The 25,019-nt window shown below is 44.6% G+C and overlaps 1 protein-coding gene across 1 annotated transcript in view; it reads right to left on the reverse strand.

Annotated features, from left to right (window-relative positions):
• SLC35F1 (solute carrier family 35 member F1) overlaps positions 1-24,724 on the reverse strand; it is a 388,048-nt gene extending 363,324 nt beyond the window's left edge. The window contains 1 exon segment of the mRNA XM_035728712.1: positions 24,064-24,724. Coding sequence (XP_035584605.1) covers positions 24,064-24,236 — 173 coding nt within the window. The 5' untranslated portion in view covers positions 24,237-24,724.
• Between the last annotated feature and the right edge of the window lie 295 nt (positions 24,725-25,019).

Here is a 25,019-nt window from a genome sequence, read left to right on the forward strand (position 1 = left end):
ACTTTCCCTTCAAACAAGCCAAAGCACTAAAAACAGTTCCCACAACAATGGCGTCAAGGAACTTCTGTCACTGGGGAATGTGACACTGTCACACACAGTCCTGTCCAAGGAGGTATCCACCGGGGAGTTTCCTTTCCAAGGAGGTGTTCATGCGGAGCTGTCAGTGGCGTGAGGCCTGAGGGTGGCAATGCCCTCCCTCATTCTACCGGTTCTGGCGTGTTTTCCATCATGATGTCTTCCAACCCAGAGTCAAGCCAGGCAGCACAGACCACAGAGCTGCAGGTCTGGGACCTAAGAATTAAACCAGGAATAAGTATATAACCCAAGCCAGGCCAAAGTCATTTCCTGGAATTGCTATAAAGCTGTAGAAAAGCAAAGCCCCTTTCTACTCTGCTTGCTGAATCAGAGGACGTAAATCCTGCCTTCCTCATGGAGAAAGCCTGTCTACAGAATAAAGCTAAAAGGAAATAAGCAGACTCAAGTGATGGAGCAAAAGTCAGAGTCCTGAGGATATCATTTTAGCCCCTGGATCCTAGTCACCTCAGACTTCTCAAAAACACGAGCCAATAAATTGCAGCCCAGCTTGAGTTGGGTTTCTGTCTCTGGGAGGAAACAGAGTGGTATCAACTGATATCTGCTGTACGAAGTGCCACTAATAGCCTGGGTTTCAGGACCAAGTTCTGGCAATGTCACTCAGGGTCTTGTGACTGTGGGCAATTGAGCAACCTTTCTGACTCAATAGCTTCATCTTTAAAATGCAGATGAAGGTTTCAGGGGATTAAACATGGTAATATATGTAAGGCACTTGGCACAGTGCCTGATACGTGGTGATGCCAGGACATCCGAGGGCTGCAAACATCACCATCACTGTGACAGTTCATTTTATATGTCAGCTCAGCTAGGTTATCGTGCCCAGGTATTTAGTCAAGCACTAGTCCAGAGGTTGCTATCAGTGTATTTATAGATGGGACTGACACTTACAAGCTGCTGACTTTAAGTAAAGCTGATTACCTCGCATAATGAGGGTGGGTCTCATCCAATCAACTGAAGGCTTTCAGAGCAAAAACTGAGGTTTCTTGGAAAAGTAATTTTGCCTCAAGACTGTAACAGAAATCCGTCTGAATTTTCAGCCTGTTGTACTGCCCTAGAGATTTTGGACTTGCTTGCTGCCACAACTGCATGAACTGATTCTTTAAAATAAATTCTCACTCCCTTTCTACCTGTTTCTCTTTCTCTCTCTTTCTTATTCTCTCTCTCTCTCTCTATATATATATATGCACACATACCTACACATATATACATATTTATTTATATATAAAAATATATACATATAATATATATGCATATACATACATAACATATATACACATAAGGTATATACATATATTTATTTGTATTTATAATAGAAATATATTTAATATATAATGTATTAAAACTTATTATATATATGTATATATATATATACACACATACACACACACACACACACACACACACAAATATATCTCCTGACTTGAATAATCATCATGACTTGACTTGTCTAGCTGTTCCCCAGCCCCTCTGTAGTACTGGTCAGAAGTGATCCAGAATGGCAGGCGATGTACAGCTCACTGAAGTAAGGGACTAGTGTATTCAATTGACTTCCACAACTGTTCTCCAAGAAGAAAGAAATTTCCAGGCTGTCTTCATCCAAGACCTAAGTATGGTATCTCACAGAGGAACATATGAACAAAGAGCAAACTACTATTTGTGGCTTACACTTTATCAATCCCTGGCATGAATCTAAGGTGTGATTAGAAACTTAACATAGGCAATAACTGTTCTGGAGGCCCAGTTCTCATCTCAGAACCGTGGAAAGCATTAAGTCATCGTGTTTTCGCCAACTGATTTGGAGGGGATTTGTTTGTTTTTAAGCAAGGCACAAAGAAAACTGATTGGCCCTTTCCTGACTAATAAGTATTGACATCTTAAATTATAATCCAAGGCTCTGGGTACAGAAATGGATTCAGACTAAGGAAGTTGAAAGCCATGCATTATCTCTGGTGATGCAGAGAAATCTCTTCCATGTTCAGCAGGGAGCAGTGTCCACCTGCCGAATCCTTCTTCCACCCACACTCTGTGGATGGCTTTGCCATCTTCTCTCTTCTTTAATGCCCACTTATGATGGGGCCATGTAAGGCACTTCACATATCTTTCGCTTGATTATTCTTTCCCACAATCCCCTTTTCTACCCAGCAAACACCCATAAGGCAGCATGTTTCGGCAATGAAAGGGATGAAAGTTACATATTTGGGATGAAATGGAAGCAGAAGGAAACCCTGCCAAAGGCCCCTTAAAAGCTGTCACACCTGCTGACTAAACACAGCCGCCTCCGTAGCCCAAGGGAAGAATCCATTCTTATCTTTCAAACTCTGACTTGAGTAATCTCTCTCCAGGAATTAGTTCATCAGCCATTGATTGGCCTCTCTCATTAGCTTCTCTATTAATTGCAAGAGCAATACAAGGCTGCTTTGTAGGTGGCCAAGGAAGGGAACCTACCCCAGCACGTGCCTATGCCTCAGGCAGAAATTCTGACCCCAGAACTCAAAGCTCGGCAGAAGAAGCGCGTCCGTCTCTTCAGTCATTCACTCAACGAATATTGGTTGAATACAAATCTACTACATGACAGCTGTTCTCCAGAATTTAAAGAAACAAATAAAACAAAGCCCCTACTGTAAAACAAATACACCTGTTTCCTGCTCTCATCTGGAGCTTCAAGGCGTGTCCCTGAAGAATGCTGTCACTGCAGAGAAGCCACAGGTTTTGGGAAGCCCTTGCTCCCAGCATCTCTCAGGTCCAGGCCTCCTTCTCCCCCTGCCCTGTGAGTTCAACATCGCTTCTCTCCTCTTTTTCTTACTCCAAACTCAGCATGCCTTCCGCTATCATTTTTTGGTCTTGATTTCTATTTCTTTGCCTTCCAGGAGCAAGTATTATTGGAAATTTGCTGCCTATACAATAAATACAAGTCCTGCTCCCCAGGAAAATAAGATGTTGGTGTGACTCTCAACTCCCAGACTACAAAGGAACTCAGACAGAAAACTCTTTTCTTCTGCCTTCAGTCTTGTGCCCCTTCCTTGCACATTTACTAGGCTAAGTATTAATAATAATATGGTTAACATGTTTCAGGCATGGTGCCAAGAGCTATAAATATATTATCTTACTTAACTCTCTCCAATGACCCTATGATGTAGGTGTTCTTGTGTAATTTCACAGATGATGAAACCAAAACTCAGAGAGTTGAGGTATCTTTCCTGAGGTCATGCCATCGTTACACCAAATGAAATCAAAGGCTGACCACCATAAACCCAATTCACCTCTCTAAGTAGTAACTACAATCAAGATCCATGGCTTCAGAAAAGACAGATGAGGGGAACATCATAACTCGCCATTTCTCCTCTGGAACTGTCCCCTGGCTGAGCTCCTTGCAATAATCTTGCTGGGCTCAAAATTCACTGTTTATACTGCAGGCAGCCAGAGCTTACGAAAATGTGAATTGGTCATGTCATTCTTCTGCTTAGAGCCTCAATACTGCTCAGTGCTCTTAAGATAAAGCACAGCCAACTGAACAAACTTCCAAAGCCCTCCATGATCTGGCCCCTACCTACTCTGGCGGCCTCTACCATCACTCTCCCTCACACGTGGATCCACAGCCATCTGAACTGCTTCCATCCCCCAGAACGCACCACATTTTCACCCTCACAGTCTTCTGAGGTGATGTTTCCTCTGTCTAAAACACCATTCCCTCTAAACCCCTGCCACACACACGCACACACACACACACACTCCTCTCTTAATTCTGGCAAAGACCTCCTCATCCTCCAGTTACCAGTTTAGCTGTCACATGCTCAGATGCCTTCCCCAGTCCCACGTTTCGGGTATTCCATGCCTCTCCACTGTACTCTATGAGATCTTTCTTACATGTGGTGCCTCGCACCAGCCTGGCACAAAGCAGGCTCAAAATAAATGCTTACCGAACAAATGAATAAATGGCTGATGTGATGGGGTAGTCTAACATCCAACACTCCAATCTCCTCAATGTATTTGTCTAATCCAGAGCAGCTCAGGATTACCAAAGGTGCCACAGACTGGTGTGGCTATCCATGTCACAGGAGCCCATTCCTTCTACTCTCTGTGCAGTCGCATCCTGGAAAATTAACCCTCCACACCACACACTGGAGCAAACTGCCTCTGCTCTTCCTTGGCACATGTATCCATACTGAAAGAGATGAAAAGGTCCTGGCGGGTATTCGTAGAAAGTTGTCGGTTTCAGGACAGAGAAATGTGTATCAGTTACGAAAGCTCTCAACTGCAAGTAAAACAAATCTCGACTTAACCTGGCCTAAATGGTTAGAATAGATATTATGCCGTATCATGGAAGTCTGGAGACAGAGCAATCTCTAAGCAGGTGGCCCTGTGGTCAGCTGCTCGATACTCTCTTCAAGGATGCAGACACTTTCCCGGTCTCCACTCTGCTGTCCTCAGCATCAGTGACATCCGAAGGCTGGTTTCCTCCAGGGTCATAAGGTGGCTGACAGTAACAGCCAGTAGCAAGATGGTGTCTCCTTGATCGAATCCAACAGAGAAAAAGAAATCTCTTCCCCCGCCATCAAACCTAAGTGCTTCCCTTCAATCTGATTGGGCCAACCTGGGACCTGTGCTTGCCCCAAGACTGACGACAATCCGCCAGCTCCAGAATCCAGACAAATGCCAAGAACTAATTGGCTTATAAGAACCATCTGGGGCAAAATGGATGCACTACTGATGGCACCAATAGACTCTGAAGGACAAAAAACTCTCCAAAGCCAAGGACAGAAGCAAAAGAGTACACTTATTTCCACCTAACACTACTATATTTTTCTCTTTCTATTTGCAATAGCTCCTGAAGATGTCACATGTAAATACTCCATATCCCTTTTGAATGTGTGGTTGTATTTCTTCTTGCTGACACTAGCTTCCCTTCAAGTTAATCATCTTCTTCTGCAGACACGCTTATGTTGAGTCAGCATTTAACATCTCGAGGCTTATTGCTTACAGCAGCGACAGAAACTGCTTCACTCAACCCTGCGCAGAGGCAATACAAATGATAGCAAGAATGTAAGCCAAATGACTTCATTACTCTTTTTTATGTGCGCAGATCTTTGATAATGTCATAAAGCAGAAGTCTCATCACTCCACAGTGGATAAAACGTCCTGCCTTAGTGATGCAACAAAGGCTGGAGAGAAGGGGGAAAAAGGCTGTTACAGTGAGTAACCCTCTGGCACTGTCCTGCTCCTTCATGGGTCACATGTGTGTGTTCTGGAGCAGAAATTTAAAAGCCAACTAAGCTAACAGACACTTATAGAGAAAACATTATGCTAATTTCCATTCTATTCCCGCGCAGATAACTTGTCAAATTATCCTGAGTCCACCTTCACAGAGTTTATCTAAATATACTAAGGTAACAAATAATTCTCGGGTTGGAACTTCAGTTAAACTGTCGGCATGGGTTCTTTGCCCCCAGGACACAAGCACATATGAACCACTCCTGAAATGGCTGGGCTGTCATTTTATTCGGAGGTACCAGCACACAAAGAAGAAAGGCTACATATATGCTTTAAAAATAAACTTCATTTGACTTGTCAGAGGGTTTTTGGGGTTTATTGTCATGTATAATCATACACCGTAAGAGCCGTACAGGGATTCAGTGACCACCTATTTCAAATGACATGTCAAAATTCTCATAGTTGTTGCGTCGACACATCCTCAAACATTTATTGACCAGTATGCCTCTGAAAATGTTCTGGGAGGTGATGCTTGACCGCACCAGTGGGGAGCCCTGGTCATACTCCGAAGACAACAAAGTTGATCTTTGGTGCTCTCCCATGCTTGTGGGTTCTTTTTTTTTTTTTTTTTTTTTTTAAGATTCCACCTATTTGACAGAGAGAGACACAGCGAGAGAGGGAACACAAGCAGGGGGAGTGGGAGAGGGAGAAGCAGGCTTCCCGCTGAGGAAGGAGCCCGATGCGGGGCTCGATCCCAGGACCCTGGGATCATGACCTGAGCCGAAGGCAGACGCTTAACCGACTAAGCCACCCAGGTGCCCCCATGCTTGTGGGTTCTTCTCCTCCAACCAAAAATGCTTATAGCTCTCTAGTGGTACAACCTACCGCACTATAAAAATCCAACCAGACCTTTTCTCATGCCCAGTGTCCCGTGTTCCAAAGACACCTTCTAGTAATGTTCCTACACTTCCTTGCGACAAATTTCAGTTCTTAAGAGGAAAGCAGTTTAACTGATTGGCTGAAACAATAACTGATTAACTAGATTAAAATATACTTGAGAGTAGAGACCTAACCTTATATGTTTGCATCTCCTAACTCTGCTTTCCCTGCAGCACATATGCAAAGGATCTAAATCTAATCTTGTTTAATTTTCCCAGGGTGATGTATTTGAAGAAGAAATTCATCTCAAATTAATTTCTGACTGATAGAAATTATTTAGGAAAATACTTCGGAACAAGAATAAAAAAGGTTGTCCTTTCTCCTTGCTTAGTTCGAGTTAGGACTTCTAAGTACCATACATCCCTCTTACTGTTCCTTCCCCAGATCACTATAAGTATACCATTAATTCATCAAACAGGTATTACCAGCATCCATTACGTTCAAGGGCTATGCAGAGCACTGGGCAGAAAGCACTAAGCCAGCCAAGCATGGGCTCTCCTCTCATGCAGTTTTCTTGGCGATCGGTTTCATTCTTCTCTATTTTTTCCCAGGCTTTATACCTGCCAGTGATGATAATAATAAATAATAATAATAATAATAAGTTTGAGTAGAACTCTGTATATGTCGGATGCTTTTTTTTTAAAGATTTTATTTATTTATTTGAGAGAGAGAGAATGAGAGAGAGAGAGCACATGAGACGGGGGAGGGTCAGAGGGTTAAGCAGACTCCCCGCCAAGTAGGGAGCCCGATGTGGGACTCGATCCAGGGACTCCAGGATCATGACCTGAGCTGAAGGCAGTCGCCCAACCAACTGAGCCACCCAGGCGCCCTGTCAGATGCTGTTCTAAGTGCTTCATATTCTTTTAGTCCTCAACACAACCTGTTAGCAGATAAGAAACTGAGGTCCCCGAGATCAGAGCCCTAAGATGCTAAAGTAAGCAGGCTAGCCCTCTTCTTATCCTCTGCTGCCTATAACAACCTTTAAGTGACTTCTGTTTTCATTTCTACAACTGATTATCGCACGGGAAATTTCACGGCAGGAGAGAACTGAAAATTTTAGGAGAAAAGCATTGGTAGACATGTATTGAGTTTTAAAGTATGAGTAGGACTTAGGTAGCACATCTTGGTATTTTCCTAACTCTGGCACCAATCAAATTATCTTTCTATTCTTTTCTATATCCCCTACCTTTCCATAGAACAATTTTTTTAAAAAGCTAAAACTAAAATTCATTGAGAGTACCTACTCTGGGCCAGGCACTGTCACATATTGCTCTGCTTTATTCATCCCCTAAGATCAAAATAGTTCTACAGAGAAAGTTAGTAAGTCACCAAAATGGGGAATGTGACATGGAATGAGGGGGTCTTTGATTCATTAATATGTCACATGTCTTCTGTGCCTTTTTTTTTCTTTGTTCACTTGCTAGCATTCCCTTAAGAGGGGCCAGAATCAACATTCTATTCCTCATGAAGCCAATTACTTTAATGGTTAAAACAGCAGAGCAGCAATAGAAATGCAAGGCTAATTCTCTGCAAGGCTTCCATCCACCCTTCATCCCACCACCAGCATTCCATCTCCCTGTGTATTCCACTGTAAAAATCTTTTGTTCCTTGTATATGTCTTACTTTCCCCAACCACCGTTTGGCAGAGTTTGTGGTAGAGCACATCAGCCCAAGGAAATTCCTTTTTTAGAAAGAGTGCACTGTAGATTCTGGCCCTTTACCTGCTTCTCCAGTTGCAGCCAAAAAGGAAGAGAACCCTAAGGTTCCTAAATCCAATGAAATGCTTTCTAGTTGTGACAACGGGCAACAGGAGATGATAATCTGATAAGAAAAGTTTTTTGTTGTATCTCAATTCACCAGTCCATAGCCCAACAAACCACAGTCCTCGCACACCAGCTCACGCTTGCATACATTCCCTTTTGCATACTTTACATCGTCACCATTTTTGACAACTTCACATCCAAATGTGTGATCAGATACCTACTGCTGTAACTGCTTTAAATGGTGCTTTTCTTCTGTCACAGTCAAAGGCATACTCTCAGGTTGCAATTAACTTTGGGGCTAGGGAGGTAATAATTATGGTCTCTTTGCACTGGACACAAATGAGTCCATTTATCAGCATGGAGTTGCAAATGATCAATCTTCTAAAAGCAGCGCAAGCAAGCACTTCATTGCCTATACTTCTTTAGGATCAAGAGCACCCAGCTTTCACTAGGGAAGGTCAATCTAAAATGCAGCTATTCCACAAGGCACAGGAAATAAATGGGAAACATCAAGGAAAGAAGGAATGTTTTTAAAAAGGAAGGACAAGGAGGAGGAGGAGGAGGAGAATTTTGCCTGAAAAACACAAATCACACAAAGTGTTAGAATCAAAGTAGTGGAAAAAAAGGAAAATTTTTAAAGTCAAGTCACCAGACTCATTACCACCTGGAGCCTGGGGTGTTGTAATAAAACCATCTATGGCTCAGGGAAATGCAGGGTGGGTGGGGAAGGTCACTTATGGGGTGGCTATTCCATAGGGACGGCCACGCTTTCAGGTATAGCTAGCTCCTAGGTAATCCCACACTGAATATTTTTATTTTCTTAGATGATACCAATTCAGTATAGTTTCAAAATATAAATAAAATGTGTTAAAAATTAAAGAATTCTTCTTGAACCAACTCTGAGCACCCCCCCACCGAAAAGCATGGTAAGGAAATGTGAGGGCTGTTTTCAAATAAGAAAGACAAACTGTTCCAATGGAAAACTATCATCTACCAATGTGTGTGTGTGTGTGTGTGTGTGTGTGTGTCCGAACAAAACAGAGCAAGACAGAAAGAGACAGTCAGATAGACAAAGACTGATTACAAATAATATCTAGTATATATTATTTGGGAAACAATATACATAGTATATCGTATTAAATATTTATATACCCCAGAAAGCTTCAGAAAGGAAAAGTAAGAGACAAAGATAGGGTCAGGATACCGTGGATTGATCATCTTCATTTCATTTGTCTGTCTTATCTGGGAACTCGTATTTCCAGAGACATTAGCGACCCTAGACATTATGATGAAATCTAGAAACAGGCTTAAGGGGTGACTGGGGGAGCTTTAGTTACCCAATCCCTCCATCAGTAGATGGTGTCAGTACAGGTAAACACACTATCTGTATAAATACTGTGTTCTTGCTATGCAAAGTCAGCTCCAAGACCCTGCTTCCAACCCCTCCCTGGAGCAATTCCGGAGCAATCACTAAATGAAGTCACCAGACCATGAATTTCATTCCAGCACTCACTGGGAGATGGTGGTGGTTTCTGTTTGGTTGGCTTTCGTGATGTTTCAGACTTACTCCATACCTAGCTAAAAACCGCCTTGAGCCATTTTCAAAGACTGATCACCTCCTATTGGACTGGCTTGGATGCCACTCTCCACGCTTGGCAGTACCGGGAGGGATGACAGTTAATTTTGTAAAACTGCAAATGTCCTTGCTAGTCTCTCTGTGACTACACACACCGTCCAGAACACGTCTCCCCCCACCCTTCCTCTGTCCTCCCACACACACCTCCCCCACCTCACAGCCTCCCTGTTTTCAAGCAGTCACCGGACCCTGGGATTTTCCGAAGCCCCTCACCGCCCACCGGCGTTCAGAGCGGTCTGTAAGGCTATCTGTTGAGCAAAGTGCCCTCTCTGAGAGCACAGTGTTTCTTCTGCCTACAGCAGGATACAGATAGGGACAGAGACTCCAGCCATCCCCGGGAACCCAGTGTCACAAAGAGCTCCTCTGATCCTGCTGGCATCTGGGCTTCCCCTCATTAGCACATTAAAGCTGCTCTGTCCCTTCCCTCTGAGCCTCTCTGTCTGTCCCACTGCCGGCCTCTATGGAGCCTTTTAGGCCCACGCTCGTTTTGAAACCTCCCAGGTTCAAGAGGCACTAACCCCTTCCCGAAGCCTGTCAAACTTCTTTACACACCACAGGCACCCTGGAAGCGCTATCACCCGGACAGGCGCACCCAGAGAGCCGGACAGACAGCTTCTGCCAAATTAGCCTTCCCAAGAAGAGGCTTTCTTAAAACAAACCCTCCCCCAAAAAATTAATTATATCTAGCTTTCAACAAATGGAATACACTGAAGTAAAGACTTGTGCTTTGTTCACAGATGGGTGGCTTCCCCTTCAGATTCTGACTGACAAGCCTCAGGAGGAAAACCAGCCGGCCAGCGCTCTGGCTGCGCCCACGTCCTCCGCACACTGAGGGAACCGGTCAGCATCTATCACGGGCCTGAAGACCCTGCTCGCCTTTGAATGTTGTGACCAGGATAACATCTGCATGGGGCTTGGCGGCTTTCCACACCCGCACCCAGACGTCATTTCATTTAAAAATTCCCAAAACGCAATGGGAAATGAAGGGCTAGGATTATTTTTAACTAGTTTACAAATGAGAAAAATGAGGCCCAAAACTTAAGTCAGTTGCCTGAGACAGAACGTATCAATCACATTCTGAAGGGGACACCATCACGCCAACGGCCCAGACACAAAATTTCCGAGTGCCTTTTAATTCCCTCTTCGGTCTCTCACACCCTATTCCCAAATGGAATCAGGACCCAAATCCTACAGAGCTCCCCCAAATATGCCCCGTACTAATACCCTGACTTCTTCGTAGCTGAATTCACAGATGGTTCTTGCTTGCCATGTCACTTGGGCCTAGATCTGTTTCCGAGTTACCCTTATCCAGGGCAGACTTCTTTCTGCCCATTACACCCCCCCACCTCATCCCCACCACAAATGTCAAATAAACACACAGCACTGTCCCTCAATCCTACTATACTTCTTTCGTATATTTCCTTTCTGACTCTCCAAGATGACTGTTACCCACTTCCCTCTGCACTAATGTCCTACCCCCCTCCCCAGCATCTAGCTCCTTCATTCTCGTGATCTCCTTGCCTCAGAGCTCCCAGAGAAAAAGAAGCCACCAGCCAGGAGTGGACCTTTATTCCCATCACCAAATCTACCAAATCACCTTCATGTAATGGCCCACAGGTGCGGCTCCCCTCCAGTACCATGGAGAGTGTCCGCATACCTCTCCAAGGCCAACCCTTCCCCTCCCTTGGATCCCACCATCTAGCCTTCTAAGGCTTTCCCTCCTTCCGTTATCCCATTCCTTCCCGCGTATGCAATTTCCCCCTTACCACTGTATCATCCCCGTCAGCACACAGACCTTTTGTGTTATCTCCTCTATTAAGAGGCTCTCCCATTGCCCCTCATTAGGGCAAAACTTCTCCAAAGTTATGTTTTGAAGTCCCCCCTTACTTTCCCTCCCCAGTCATTCCATCCAGGCTTCCATGCACCACCACTCTGAATCTGTGCCTTTCATGGCCCCCAAGGTTCCCACACTGCTGAGCCGCTGCCCATTTTTCTGTCCTTCCCTTGATGACTTCAGCACAGTACACCACTTATTTCCTCCCTCCTTCCTTCCCCTAGGCTTCTGAACACTGCACTCTCCTGTTTTCTCTCCTACTTCAGACCCCTCCTTCTCCAGCTCCTTAGATGGGTCCTCCTCCTCTGATTCAGAGGTGGATGTGCTGCCCAGGTTGACCATGGGACCCCTCTTGTCCTCTATCTACACTTTGTCTCTCCAGATGACCTCACCCAGGACCACCCCTGTGACTCCCAAATGCAAATCCCCAGCCCCTGAGTTCTCCCCAGAATCCCAGACTCCAGCAGTCACGGGACATTTCCACTAGACTACTAGACACGTTCTAACTGAGCGTGCCAGAAGTTAATTCCTGACTTTCTCCCCACAAATATGTTACTCTCCCTGTCTTTCCCATCTTAGACAATGGCACCTTCACTCGCCCGATTTCTCAAGTCCCCCAAAGTGGAATTTGCTTTATTCTTTTCCCTCAGCGGCCTCATCAAATCACTCACCTAGTCCCATGGACTCCATCTCCAAATACAGATCACTCCAAAACACGACTGTTTCTCTCTACCCCCATTGGTACCCTCCGGGCCAAGCCTCCAACATCTCTTTCCTCCAGTAACCACTTACCCCTCCTGCAATCCATTCTCCAACAGCAGCTAGAATGGTCTTTTCAAAACATTAACCAGATTACTCCTTTGCTGAATACCTTCCAGTTGCTCCCCATCCCACTAAGAATAAAACCCAAGCTCATCTCCTGGCCTCTGAGACCCTGAAAGATCGTATGCCTCCATCCCCTATGAGCTCTTCCCCTCCCCTGCTCACTTTTGTCTTGCACTGCAGTCTCCCTCTCTTTCAGTACATTATGCCTGCTTGTCTCATCTTAGCATCTCTGCCTGGAGTGACCTTCAAGTAGCTAGTTCCTTCTGGCCATTCCAATCTTAGCTTCAGTGTCACCAGAGAGAGAGGGGTCTCTTTTGGCCCCTCAAATTAAAGCACCACCCACTGCCTCTCTGTCGCCTCACCCCATTTTCTCTGGGTAGTATATAGCACAATTGGATATCTTTGTTAGTGTTTGTTCATTGCCTGCCCCAACTCCAATGCCATCACCGTGACACTGAAGGTCTTTTATGTCTTGCTCCCTGCAGGATCCCCAAGATCCAGATGAGGCCTCTTACCTGGCACAGTAATTATCTGCTGAATGGCTGAATAGCTCCTAGTCTGTGCTCCTCAGAGCTTGAAGTAAAGCCATACCAGTGGCCTGGCACTCATGTCAGCTGCCATGTAATCTTGACCCTCCTTTCTCTCACTCAGACCTAGAATGTGCTTTCACTTCATGATCCCTGAAAGGTACATCTCCTCCTATAACCCATTCCACAGAACTGGGATGTTGTGCGGTATCACTTCTCACTTCTAAAAGTTACCCTGCCTAGCGTTTAAGGTGGGAGTCTCAACCCAGCCTGTTGGGTTGAGTCCTTGGTACTTAACTGTAGCTATCATCAGACCTAACCTGCTGCCCCCACAGCACCAGCTGGGATATTTTCAAAGCCATGACTAGCACCAGTCTAATGCTACTACTATGAGGAACCCCTACTCTGTGATTAGATGCACTTCCAGGCTCACTGTTGAATCCAGACTCGCTGTTGCTCCCTCTTGGATACTGGGCTGGGACCAGTGCATGCCTCTCGAACTATCTACTGTAAGCTATCAGTTGTTTCTTTCAATTCATTGCAGGCAATACTTTTGTGAAATGCAATTTTAAAAACCAGCTACTAGAAAAATGAAATGGCAAAAACAAAAAACTTAGCAAAATACATGACCCCACTTGTAATATTAGAAGGAAAGACATAAAAGTTCTTCCAGATATCTATAGATATTTCTAAGTGCTTATTCTCGATTTCTGTTCATGTCACATTCTGGTTGCATGGTTTCTGAATCAGCACAGGTCCTGGAACCACACTGATTGGCTAGCTGCTGTCCTCCCGGCTATCTGTCTAGCTCACGCCATACCCTGTGTCTCTTCTGCCCTGGTGAGCAGATCCCTTTCTTGAGACAACTTTTAAATAACCTTTCATAAAATAAGTATTAAACACCCACAACGTGGCAGGCACTGTTGGGTACTTTCTCCAAAATCTAATCTTCCTCTTCCTGATCTTGGTCCTGATTCTGTCCAAATCACAGCACCTCCCTCTCCCCGCCCCTGTCCCATTTAGACTCCTTTCTCCACTCTCCTAAATGGCTATGGTGGTCCCTAACTTGTCCCCCACACCCCGGTCCCTCTCCTCTCTATCTGTCCTATAGACTGTATTCAGCATACCATGTTTAGGCACATCTCTGATCATGTCCTTTCTCTACTCAATAACCTGCAATAGTAATAACCCACAGAGTGAAGTCTAACTCCTTATCGGAGCACCTAAGGGTGCCCATTGTCTGACTCCATCCTACGATTCTAACCTTACTCCACTCTACTGCCTTTTTTTTTTCAAGATTTTATTTATTTATTTGACAGAGAGAGAGAGTTAGCAAGAGCAGGAACACAAGTGGGGGAGTGGGAGAAAGGGTAGCAGGTTTCCCGCCGAGCAGGGAGCCCGATGCGGGGCTCGATCCCAGGACCCCGGGACCATGACCCGAGCTGAAGGCAGACGCTTAACGACTGAGCCACCCAGGCGCCCCCACTCTACTGCCTTTTTTACCTCCACATAATACTGTCAAACTGGACACTTCCTCCTCTTACTTACTACCTCTTACCCCATATTTGGCTACCACCCCCCTTCTTACACATGTTCCTTCCCTACCCCAAGCCATCTGCCATGGATTGAAAACTCATGTTCCCAAAAGTTCATGAGTTGAAGCCCAAATTCCCAATGTGATGGTATTTGGAGGTGGGACCTTCAGAAGGTAGTTAGATTTCGATGAGGTCACAAGGAGGGAGTCCCCATGATGCAATTAGTACCCTTGTAAGAAGAGACAGGAGAGAGATCGCTCTCTTGCTCTATAAATTGAAGATATGAGAAGATGGCTGACTGCAAGTCAAGAAGAAGTGCCCTCACTATGAGGGCACTCTGATCTCAGACTGCCCAGTCTCCAGAACTGTGAGAAATAAATGTCTGTTGTTTAAACCACCTAGTCTATGGTATCTTGTTATAGCAGTCCTCGCTAAGATATTATCTCTCAATGTCAAGGGAAAATGCCATCCCTGAACCTTCCTGCCCTGTCTCCCATCTAGTATGGGCTCTCCGTCCTCTGTAGTCTTATAAAAGCACTAAGTTGTATGACCACAAAAATTGGTTTCTCTATCTATAAAAGGATGACAATATTACCATTTTTGTTATTATAAGAATAACATGTGATATAAATTTTATAATACAAAATGTATACTTTATAATGTAAAATTTAAGAAGTTGATCCACTGTCTAAATGCTAATTTTAATTCAAACACTCTCATTAGGTTGTATCAAATTATTTAATAAAGCATGCAGTCCTTCCACCAACTCATCCTCATGCTGTTGTCTTATTTTAAATCTTTCTTACCTGCAACACATGACCATGTGTTCAAGGTCCCTTAAAGCTGTATATGCACTTGTCAGATGTTCATATTGTCAGGAAACTCTATTTTCTTTTTTTGTTTGCTTGTTTTTAGGAAACTCTATTTTCTTGATTTACATGGCATTGACCTTTGATAGGCTCACCTGGCAATGGCAGGATGGGATTCAAATCTATTCTCCTTTTTCTCCTAACATTCTGAAGGTAGATAAACATTAATGGCTAGTCCTCTTTTTTTTTTTTTTTTGTTAAGTCCTAGGTGAAACAAATTGTATTGTATTCATCAAGAAAGATCTACCTCTGGACTCTGTGTACATTTCAAGTAATTTTATTATGGTTTCAGTCTTCCTTTTGAGTAGTTTGCCTACAGGTAAAATAGCTAAATTATGGGGCTTTTTTGTACACCTCTGTTAGATCAACTTGAAAATCTAATCATTTTTGAGAGGTGATGTATCTTACTGTTATTTCTACTTTACTTAAATTGTCCCCTTGATAAATTATATTGAAAGGGTATTAACAGTTAGAAACTCTACCAATGGCACCCAAAAGTCCTCTTCAGCCCAAACCTGTCAGGTTCACTACTATGATCCTGCAGTGCCCAACATATAAGGAAGAACTAAATAAATATTCATTGAACAAATGAATGAACGAATGAATGAATCGATGAATGAGAAACCAGTAAAGTATTTGTCTTGTACAATGGATCAGTACTTTTGCTATCTCAAAGTCAGGAATGATTAGGAATTACAGCCCTGTAACTCTAAATCTGGACATGATTAGATTGATTTGGTTTTTAAAATCCTTTAAGTGTTTACTCAGTTGTAGCAGATTTGCCCAATTAATTTTTAAAATGGCAAGAATTGGTGGTACATAATATCAGAATTTGCAAAATGATATTTAAGGTATTTTTTTAACCATCACAGAGTCACATACATAAATTTTCTTCAGACAGGGGCACTTCGGTGGCTCAGCCAGTTAAGCAGTTAAGCATCTACCTCCGGCTCAGGTCATGATCCCAGGGCCCTGGAATGGAGCCCTGGGATGGGCCCTGGGGGAAGCCTCTCCCCCTCTTTTTTTTTACACCCTCTACTGCTGCCCCTTCATGTCTCTGGGGAATCAGAGCCCAGCCTCCAAACCCAAGGTGATGACCCCCCCCAGCCAGGCTTGGCCCCACGGTGGGCTGAGAAACAGCCTTTCCCCCAGAGCCTGCTCTGACGTAGGCCTACAGGGTCAGGGTTTTCTGCCTGGCTAGGCTGTGGTTGCTCGACCAGGTGGGGGCTCAGTCAGCTAGGTCCCTACCCACCTCACCCCAGCCGTCCGCAGGGACTAAGGACTGCTCAGGGGCAACCAGAGGTCAAGAAGTCCAGCTCCAACTCCTTCATTCTTCTCCCCGGGCCCTCTCCCTCTGCTTCTCCCCCTGACTCGTGCACGCACACTCACTCCCTCTCTCTCTCTGCACTCTCTCTCTCTCAAATAAATAAATAAATCTTTAAAAAAATTTTCTTCAGAGAAAGTTTGAAATTTAAATACAACAGAAAATATTTAAAAATTTTTAATAGGGCGCCTGGGTGGCTCAGTTGGTTAATCGACTGCCTTCGGCTCAGGTCATGATCCTGGAGTCCTGGGATCGAGTCCCGCATCGGGCTCCCTGCTCAGCGGGGAGTCTGCTTCTCCCTCTGACCTTCCCCCCTCTTGTGCTCTCTCTCTCTCTCAAATAAATAAATAAAATCTTTAAAAAAATTAAATAAATAAAAATTTTTAATAATAGTATTCTCAAACAAATTACATTCATTGCCACTGACTGAAGCATGACATTTTTCTAAGAAAACACTTTCTAAGACATATTTATTTTTACTGTTTTCTTTGGCATTTCTTATGAAATTTCTTCTTAACTATTGTGAATTCTAATAGTCCCTGTATAAGGTTAAAATGATAGAATGAGAAGTTTAATATGGATTGCATACCGAACACCTTATTTATATGCCTCTAGTATCTAGACATTGGGAGGCATACAATTAGACATTATTCATAAAAATTAAGGTTACAGATTATAATGATTCACTCTCAGTAGCAGAACATGTGCCATGTTACCCAGTTAGATTTTGAGGTCCTTCAGGCCAAGAATAATGTTTTGCCATGTTAGGGCTCAGCACGCAGTAAGTGATTAAGAACAAATAAATGTAGAAACCATCAACCGGGTATAAAAGCAACCAATGAAATGGGATAAAATATTTGTAAACCATATATCTAATAAGGGGTTAATATCCAGAATATATAAAGAACTCCTACAACTCAACAACTAAAAAACCCCAAACAATCCAATTTAAAAATGAGCAAAAGTCTTAAATAGACATTTCTACAAAGACATACGAATGGCCAAAAAGCTTATGAAAAGCTGCTCAATATCACTAATCATTAGGGAAACGCAAATCAAAACCATAATGAGAAGTCACTTCACACCCCTTAGGATGGCCACTATAAACACACACACATACACACACACACACACACACACACACACAAAGTAACAAGTGCTGGCAAGGATGTGGAGAAATTGGAAGTCTTAAACGCTGTGAGTGATAATGTAAAATGGTGCCACTGCTATGAAAAACTCCAAAAAAATAAAAGTAGAATCACCATATGATCCAGCAATCCCACTTCTGGGTACATATCCCAAAAAATTGAAAATAGGATCTTGAAGACGTATTTTCACATTCATGTTCATTACAGTTTTATTCACAATTGTCAAGGGATGGAAGCAAGCTAAATGTCCATCAACAGATAAATGGATAAAGAAAATGTGGTATATAGATACAGTGGAATATTATTCAGCCTTAAAAAGTTGGGAAATCCTCTCAGATGGTACAACGTGGATGAACCTTGAGAACATTACACTAAGTGAATTAAACCAGTCATAAAAAGACAAATACTACAAGATTCCATTTATATGAGGTATCCAGAAGAGTCAAACTCTTAGAAACAAAAAGTAGAATGGTGGTTGCCAGGGTCAGTGTGGAAGGGAAAAAGGGGAGTTGTTTAATGGATTCAGTTTCAGTTTTGCAAGATGATAAAATTCTAGACATCTGTTGCATGACAATGTGCATACAAATAACACTACTGTACTATACACTTAAGATGGTAAATTTTATGTCATGTGGTTTGGTCATTAAAAACAAGAACAAATGTGGGGCACCTGGGTGACTCAGTCATTAAGTGTCTGCCTTCAGCTCAGGTCATGATCCCAGGGTCCTGGGATTGAGCCCCGCATCGGGCTCTCTGCTTGGTGGGAAGCCTGCTTCTCCCTCTCCCACTCCCCCTGCTTGTGTTCCCTCTCTCACTGTCTCTCACTCTCTGTCAAAAAATAAATAAAATCTTAAAAAAAAAACAAGAATAAATGAATGTATACTTGTATATGATCATGCCACAGTCAAGGAATACACCAAATATTTGTGAGGTATTTTTCCATGTGGCCATTGGAGTTTAACTTCCTAAGCATACTCTTTTTAGAAACATAATCAAGAATTAATGTGTTTGAAAAATGTACAGTGAATGCTCATTGGCCTGAATGCAAATGAATGAGAAAGCTAAACTTTAAACCTGGTGGTGGTATTTTCACATTCTGCATTCTACTTTTATGAGGTATGGGAATTAAATAATAAATCAGCTCTTGCATTAGGTAACTTTAGATATGGGCAGCCAACTCAATTTCCTATATCATCTACATCTACAGCAGTGTACAGTAAAAATAGACTTCTATTATGATGGCCCTGGACTCTGAAGGATCTTGAGATGGTGAAAGCTCAAAGGAAAATTACACAAAGATGCATCCATTTTCTTACACATTAATTACTTGGAAATATATTATCTCTATCCCAAGTAAACCAAATATCCCTTTAATATAAATGTTCATTTCTCCAAGCCCTCTGTATAAAAAATAAGTATACAGGATGATCTTTTATTTTCATAATTTTGTCCTTCAGTTAAAAATAAATGCATCCTTCAACATCCTTTGTTTACTACTGATCTTAGAAATGTCTGCTTTTAATCACACCACCCGGTTCAATTTGGAATACTGCGTATCAATTATCCCCATTACTAGTTGGTCTTCCCTTTCATTTTGACATCTGTTAGAAGAAGCAGCTTGAGGAAGAGCTTCACTATCAATTTTTCAAAAGAGCCTTCTGACTTGATAAAAAAGGATCATCTAAATTATATGTCTTCATCAACTGTACCTAATACTTTGTTCAAGCATAATCCTGTTCCTTGGCAGCCATTCTTTTAGTTCACCATGTTCGGTCCACCTTATTTAATGATTCATAAATGCTATATACACATATTGTCTTATACAGTAACTTCCCATGTGGACTTTGATCTTATTTAGGCTTGCTACCAATGCTCTTATGTATCCTCCTTCATGTCTCTTGGTTTTCAAATCAAAAATTTTTCAGAAATTTTAAAATTAATAAAATTAGTCAAAATATAAGTTGGAATTCAGTTCCAAATCAAATGAATGGATGACCCAGCGTCACACTAGTGGATCCTTTCTAACGATTAAATATCCCCACTAGGGGCGCCTGGGTGGCTCAGTTGGTTAGGGAACTGCCTTCCGCTCAGGTCATGATCCCGGAGTGCCAGGATCCAGTCCGGCATCAGGCTCCCTGCTCAGCAGGGAGTCTGCTTCTCCCTCTGACGGACACCCTCATGTGCTCTCACTCTCGCTCTCTCTCAAATAAATAAATAAATAAAATCTTTAAAATAAAAAATAAATAAAAATAAATAAATATCCCCACTATAAGCCTAAAAAGGCAGAAACCTCTTTATAACTTGAGACAACCCAATGAATCTCTTGTTGGGAAGAAAGTGGGTCAAAACTAGAAATTCACAGTTATTTTTGTTAAGATCTGATAATAATATTCAACTCGGAAAAGATAAGTAAAACCGCAAAACACAAAACAAGCTATTACTCATTTTTCACAAATATTTCATTACATAATCATTTTAGAGGAGCAAATCTTCGGATACTATACAGACCAGTATCTACTCCTCTATCTTCCTAAGAAATCTACCAGTATTCAGCAGTTTTTGTGAAAGGGTCATCAACCATTGCCCTTGAAGTGTTTTCTTTTTTGTCATATCCTGCTTGCCTGTGACAGGGTAATAAATACTACTCCACGCTAAGAAATAAATGAGGAAGAGTTTGCTATATTTTTTTCCATGCTTGAACCAATACATTATTCTAAATCTTTGGGAATTAAAGGAGTAATTATCTCAGCATTAGAATCATCTTGGATTTCTTGCATCCCACTGCCAAAACAAATTTGAATACCACAGGGAGAAGAATGTGACACATCCCCTTAACTGGTTTCAAAAATTACCTAGCACCTCCTCTTTCACCAAAATCTTGGATACTATTAGATTCTAATCTCATTGCTTTACAGAAAGTGAGTAATCAGTGAGATGCCCCAACTGTCATGTACAAAATGCGGGACTCCAACTCTACAAGCCTGTAAAGAAAGGGGAAAGGATGAGCAGCTGTACTGAGGAAAGTAAAATGAGGCAGGACAATGTCAGGCAGATTTCATTGAGGTAACACTACATTTTCATTCTATGCTTCTTGAGAGCAAGTAACTTTAATTAATTATTAACCAGTACTTTTCTTTTTACCTATCCCTGGGTAGATATAGATAGCATATGTGTTTGCATTTCTTCCTCTGGGTCGGCAGGTAGCTATTGTTATAGACTTTCACCAGTGGCAGGCAAATCACCACGGGGCTCACATTGCTCATAGTCTAACACTCCCCATCTCACTGCACCACCCTCAGTCTGTCAGCACTGCCTCTTTGGCCCAATGGATGCTAAGAGCTAACTAACAGTGGTGCAATGTCCCATTCTGTCACTGAAGAGACTACTGGTCAGCTCACAGCAATAGAATGCTGCCAACCATAAATCTGCATGCCAAAAATGGGAGGGATATTTTTTTATATTGGCTCTAAACTTCCAGATTTGCAACCTCACTTTCTGCTAACAACTAAGTTGCTGCATGCCAGAAGCAGATGAAAAAAAAGCAATTGAAACTCAGAGGACAGTAAGTTGTTGACAGAGCAATGCAGGTGAAGGATACAGAAGTATTAAGGAAAAAGAAAGAGTAAAGAAGAAGAAAAAGAAGGGGGAAAATGATTTTAAGCTTTGAGAAAATAAACAAAGATGCTTCTGATTTGGCCCCAGTGGGCCAGCCTGATAGCCATTACTGACTGATCTACCTACTTGGAGGATTCAAATTAGAGGGGAGCCACACCTAAGTGCTGGCACAAGATCTCTAAAATTCCACTTTCCTCCTGCCTTGTTGCTTGTAGAGTCCAGCCACTCAACACCCGCTACCAATGCCCTCCATGTTGACATAATCACAGTGCAGAAGCCAAGCTCATCAACATGCTGATGCAATTATTCCATCGAGATTTTTATATTTAATCTGATTTTTTTAAGTCTCCATACCAAAGATGCTCCTTCTCAAAAGAAATATTTTCTTCTTGTCCCTTTAAGAATACAGAAAGACCATTAACTTAATACAAAATATTATATTGGAAATTCTGAAGAATTTTAAAAGACAATTAAATGTTTTAGTTGAAGTAGAAAGGCTATAACCCTAGGTAGGTTCCCATTCACAGATGGGCCTGAGATGACATGTCATTGACCCAATCTTTCAGTCTAAGTTCTTCCTCTATAAATTAGGACTAGTACAACTAAGGTCACACAGATCATTGAAGGCTTAGTAAAACACAAAGTTCTACTCATGATGTACTACTACTTCATTTGCTTATGATGCTCCCACAGACCCACCTCAGATAACAAAAATCCACTGAAGAAATGAGTTCATGTAGAACTCTATATTCACCCCAGTGGTTTTTTTTTTTTTAGTATTTTATTTATTTATTTGAGAGAGAGAATGAGCTAGAGCATGAGAGCGGGGGAGGGTCGGAGGGAGAAGCAGACTCCCCGCTGAGCGGGGACCCAGGGACCCCCCCCCCACGCGGGACTCGATCCCGGGACTCCAGGATCATGACCTGAGCCGAAGGCAGCCGCTCAACCAACTGAGCCACCCAGGTGCCCTCGCCCAAGTGTTTTCTTTAGTATTATCTCATGACAAGAGCGGTAAGGCAAGTATTATGAGACACATTTTACAAATGCAGAAACCGAGTCCCAGGGAGATGTGCAGACCTGCCCCAAGCCACGCGGCTAGTTACTGGCTGAGAAATGATAACAACCAAGTCTCCTCAGTGATCTTTTTATTCCAAACTCTAAGATTCATTAAATATCAAGAAATAACCTGCACAGAATCAATAACAACTTGTAATCAAGCAAAGATAAATGAACGATTGCACCAGGCTTTTTTCCAGTTTGATGAGAGATATTAATATTTAACATACTCTGCTTAAAAATTTAAACATCCAATGCCAGGATATTTACAATTCAAAAACCCACAGGTGTTCATGAACAATAGGAAACCTCTATAATATGTTCGAAGCCAACATCTTCTTGATTCATTCTGGTCACTGTCTTTTAAATGTAAGCTTTTGGAAGGTGTTATCCTAAGCTACAACTCGAAGGAAAGCAGAGGCTTGACTTTCTATTACCAACTCATGTCTCACTCAGCGTGAATTTCTTCTTGTTTGCTAATAAATAGAAACATACTGAAGTACCCACAAGTAAGCTAATAAACACGTTAAGTCTTCGCAAGGGACTCCAATGGTTTGGGATTTGTTATACCTGAATTAAACCATACTCCATCTTCCAAGCTATTTCTGTACATATTTTGTGCTCCCACTACAGCTTTAAGCCCCATAGAGTTCTGTGTGAATTCCCCATAGCTCAATGCGGAGTCTCGGCCGCCCAAAACAGTGCCACACAGAAACCTGTATGAACAGAGCCACCTTAAGAGTTACCCACACAGACGCATCAAAAAAAGCACAAACGCACTCAAATAAAAACACACAAAACCAATTCTCTGATTTTTTTTTAAGTGTCAGCTCTTCAACCATTCCAGGTTACTTAAGTAGAAAAAAGTCCCTTTCACATAACAGTTGAGTCAGGGGCACCAGGGGCCCCATCTTCACCTCAACCCGGGTTCTCAACCGAAAACGCCTCGTCCTTGATCCATTCACTGCGCAGATTCCAGCACTGGAGGCGCCGGCGATCTGCGCTCTGCGCTCGCCTCCTATGGCTTTAGCCAGCTTTGGAATAACCGGGCCCCTCCTGCTCACACCCTTCTCACAACATTTTTGCACTTTGCGTGGGTCTGATCCAGGCCTCCAGCCTCCCGTTCCCTGGTCCCAGCTTGGAGGAGTCTGAGCGGCAACTGGGGCGTCAGACAGGAGAAGTGGGTCCCCGCCTGCCCGCTCAGGCTGTCGCCACGACTCCATCCCCCGGCGTGGAGGTTGGAGACATCCATCCGGCCGGGGCGGGCGACAGTGCGAGGCCGGCGACTTCTTCGCCATCCCCGCAGCTCCGCGTCTTCCCGCCTCCGCCCGGACCACGCTCGGGTCCCCCCGTCCCCGGGGCGCAAAGCTGGGGTCCGAGTGGGTAAGGGGAGTGAGGCAACACGCGTGTGCGAGGGTGTGAGTGCCGACACACAACAGCCGGGCAGCAAACCCCGCCTCTCCCCGAACTCCCGCCTCGGACCAGCCAGCAGCCCGGGCGCCCCAGGGCTCCCCGCTCTGGGACAAAGCTGCCACGGCCTCCCCGCAAGCGCGGGGCGCGTCGTCGCCGGATGTCCTCAGTCTCCCTCGGCCGCGACTCCGTCCCAGGGGGCCTCCGGGCCGCCGGGGGTCCGGGGAAGACCCGGGGCCCGGCTCCCGCAGCCCTCGCCCCGCGCCCCCGCCGCCGCTCACCTGTTCAGCACTTTGCGGATCCTCTGGCGTACGCCAGCCCGGGAGGAGGCGGACAGGCTGCCGCCGCCGCCGCTGCCCTCGGCCGGCAGGTTCTCGATGGTGGTCACCACATGGTTCGGCGGGGCCGGCGGTGGCGGCTGCAGCTGCTGCTGCGGCGGCTCAGGGGGGATCATCGCGGCGGAGGCGGCGGCGCGGCGGCGATCAGAACGCAGCCGGGCGCATCGTGCGCCGGCTCGGGGCCCGGGAACGCGCAGAGGACCCGGCCGGGCGGCCGCGGCCCGGGGAGGCGGTGCTGCCTGCGAAGCGGCGAGGCGGGGAGGTACCCGCGGCTACGGCCGCCGCCGCCGCCCAGCCCGCCACTCACTCCTCTCCCGTCCCGGTGCGCGCCCCCTCTCTCCGCCGCCGCCGTCTCCCGCCCCGACTCTTCCCGAGCCGTGTCCCCAAGTCCTGGCACACCCCGCGAAGTGGCCGGGAAGGGGGTCGCGCACGGCCGCCGAGCTGCCCGTCGGCTCAGTAGAACCCCACGGAGAGAGGGGATGGGGCTCCGGGCTTTGCCTTCTCTCCTGGCGCCCGGGTCTTCTCCGGCGAGCGGCGCAGTTGTGCTGGCGCCGCCTCAGCCTGTCCCCCGCTCGCTCGGAAAGCTGCCGTCTGTGTCTCACGGAGTGAGAGACCGAAGTGAACCCGGAGAGCCGGGCGGGGGCGCCGCGGCGGCGGCGGCGGCGGCGGCGAAGGGGGGCCAGGGCGGGGACACGCGCTCTCCGTCTTCGCCAGAGGGCGCTCCCGAGGCGCCTCATTGCCCCGACCCTCTTTCCCGGTCCACCGGAGGCCCTACCTAGCTCGGGATTGCGATGATTGTTTTGTTTTGTTTTGTTTTGTTTATTGTTCTCGTGAGGCTGGGGGTAGACCCTTCCTCTCTAGTTGGAGGAGACTCCGCGCTCCTGCCGCGACACCACGGA

This window comes from Zalophus californianus, chromosome 7 (assembly GCF_009762305.2).
Source record: "Zalophus californianus isolate mZalCal1 chromosome 7, mZalCal1.pri.v2, whole genome shotgun sequence".
NCBI classification, from domain to species: Eukaryota; Metazoa; Chordata; class Mammalia; order Carnivora; family Otariidae; genus Zalophus; species Zalophus californianus.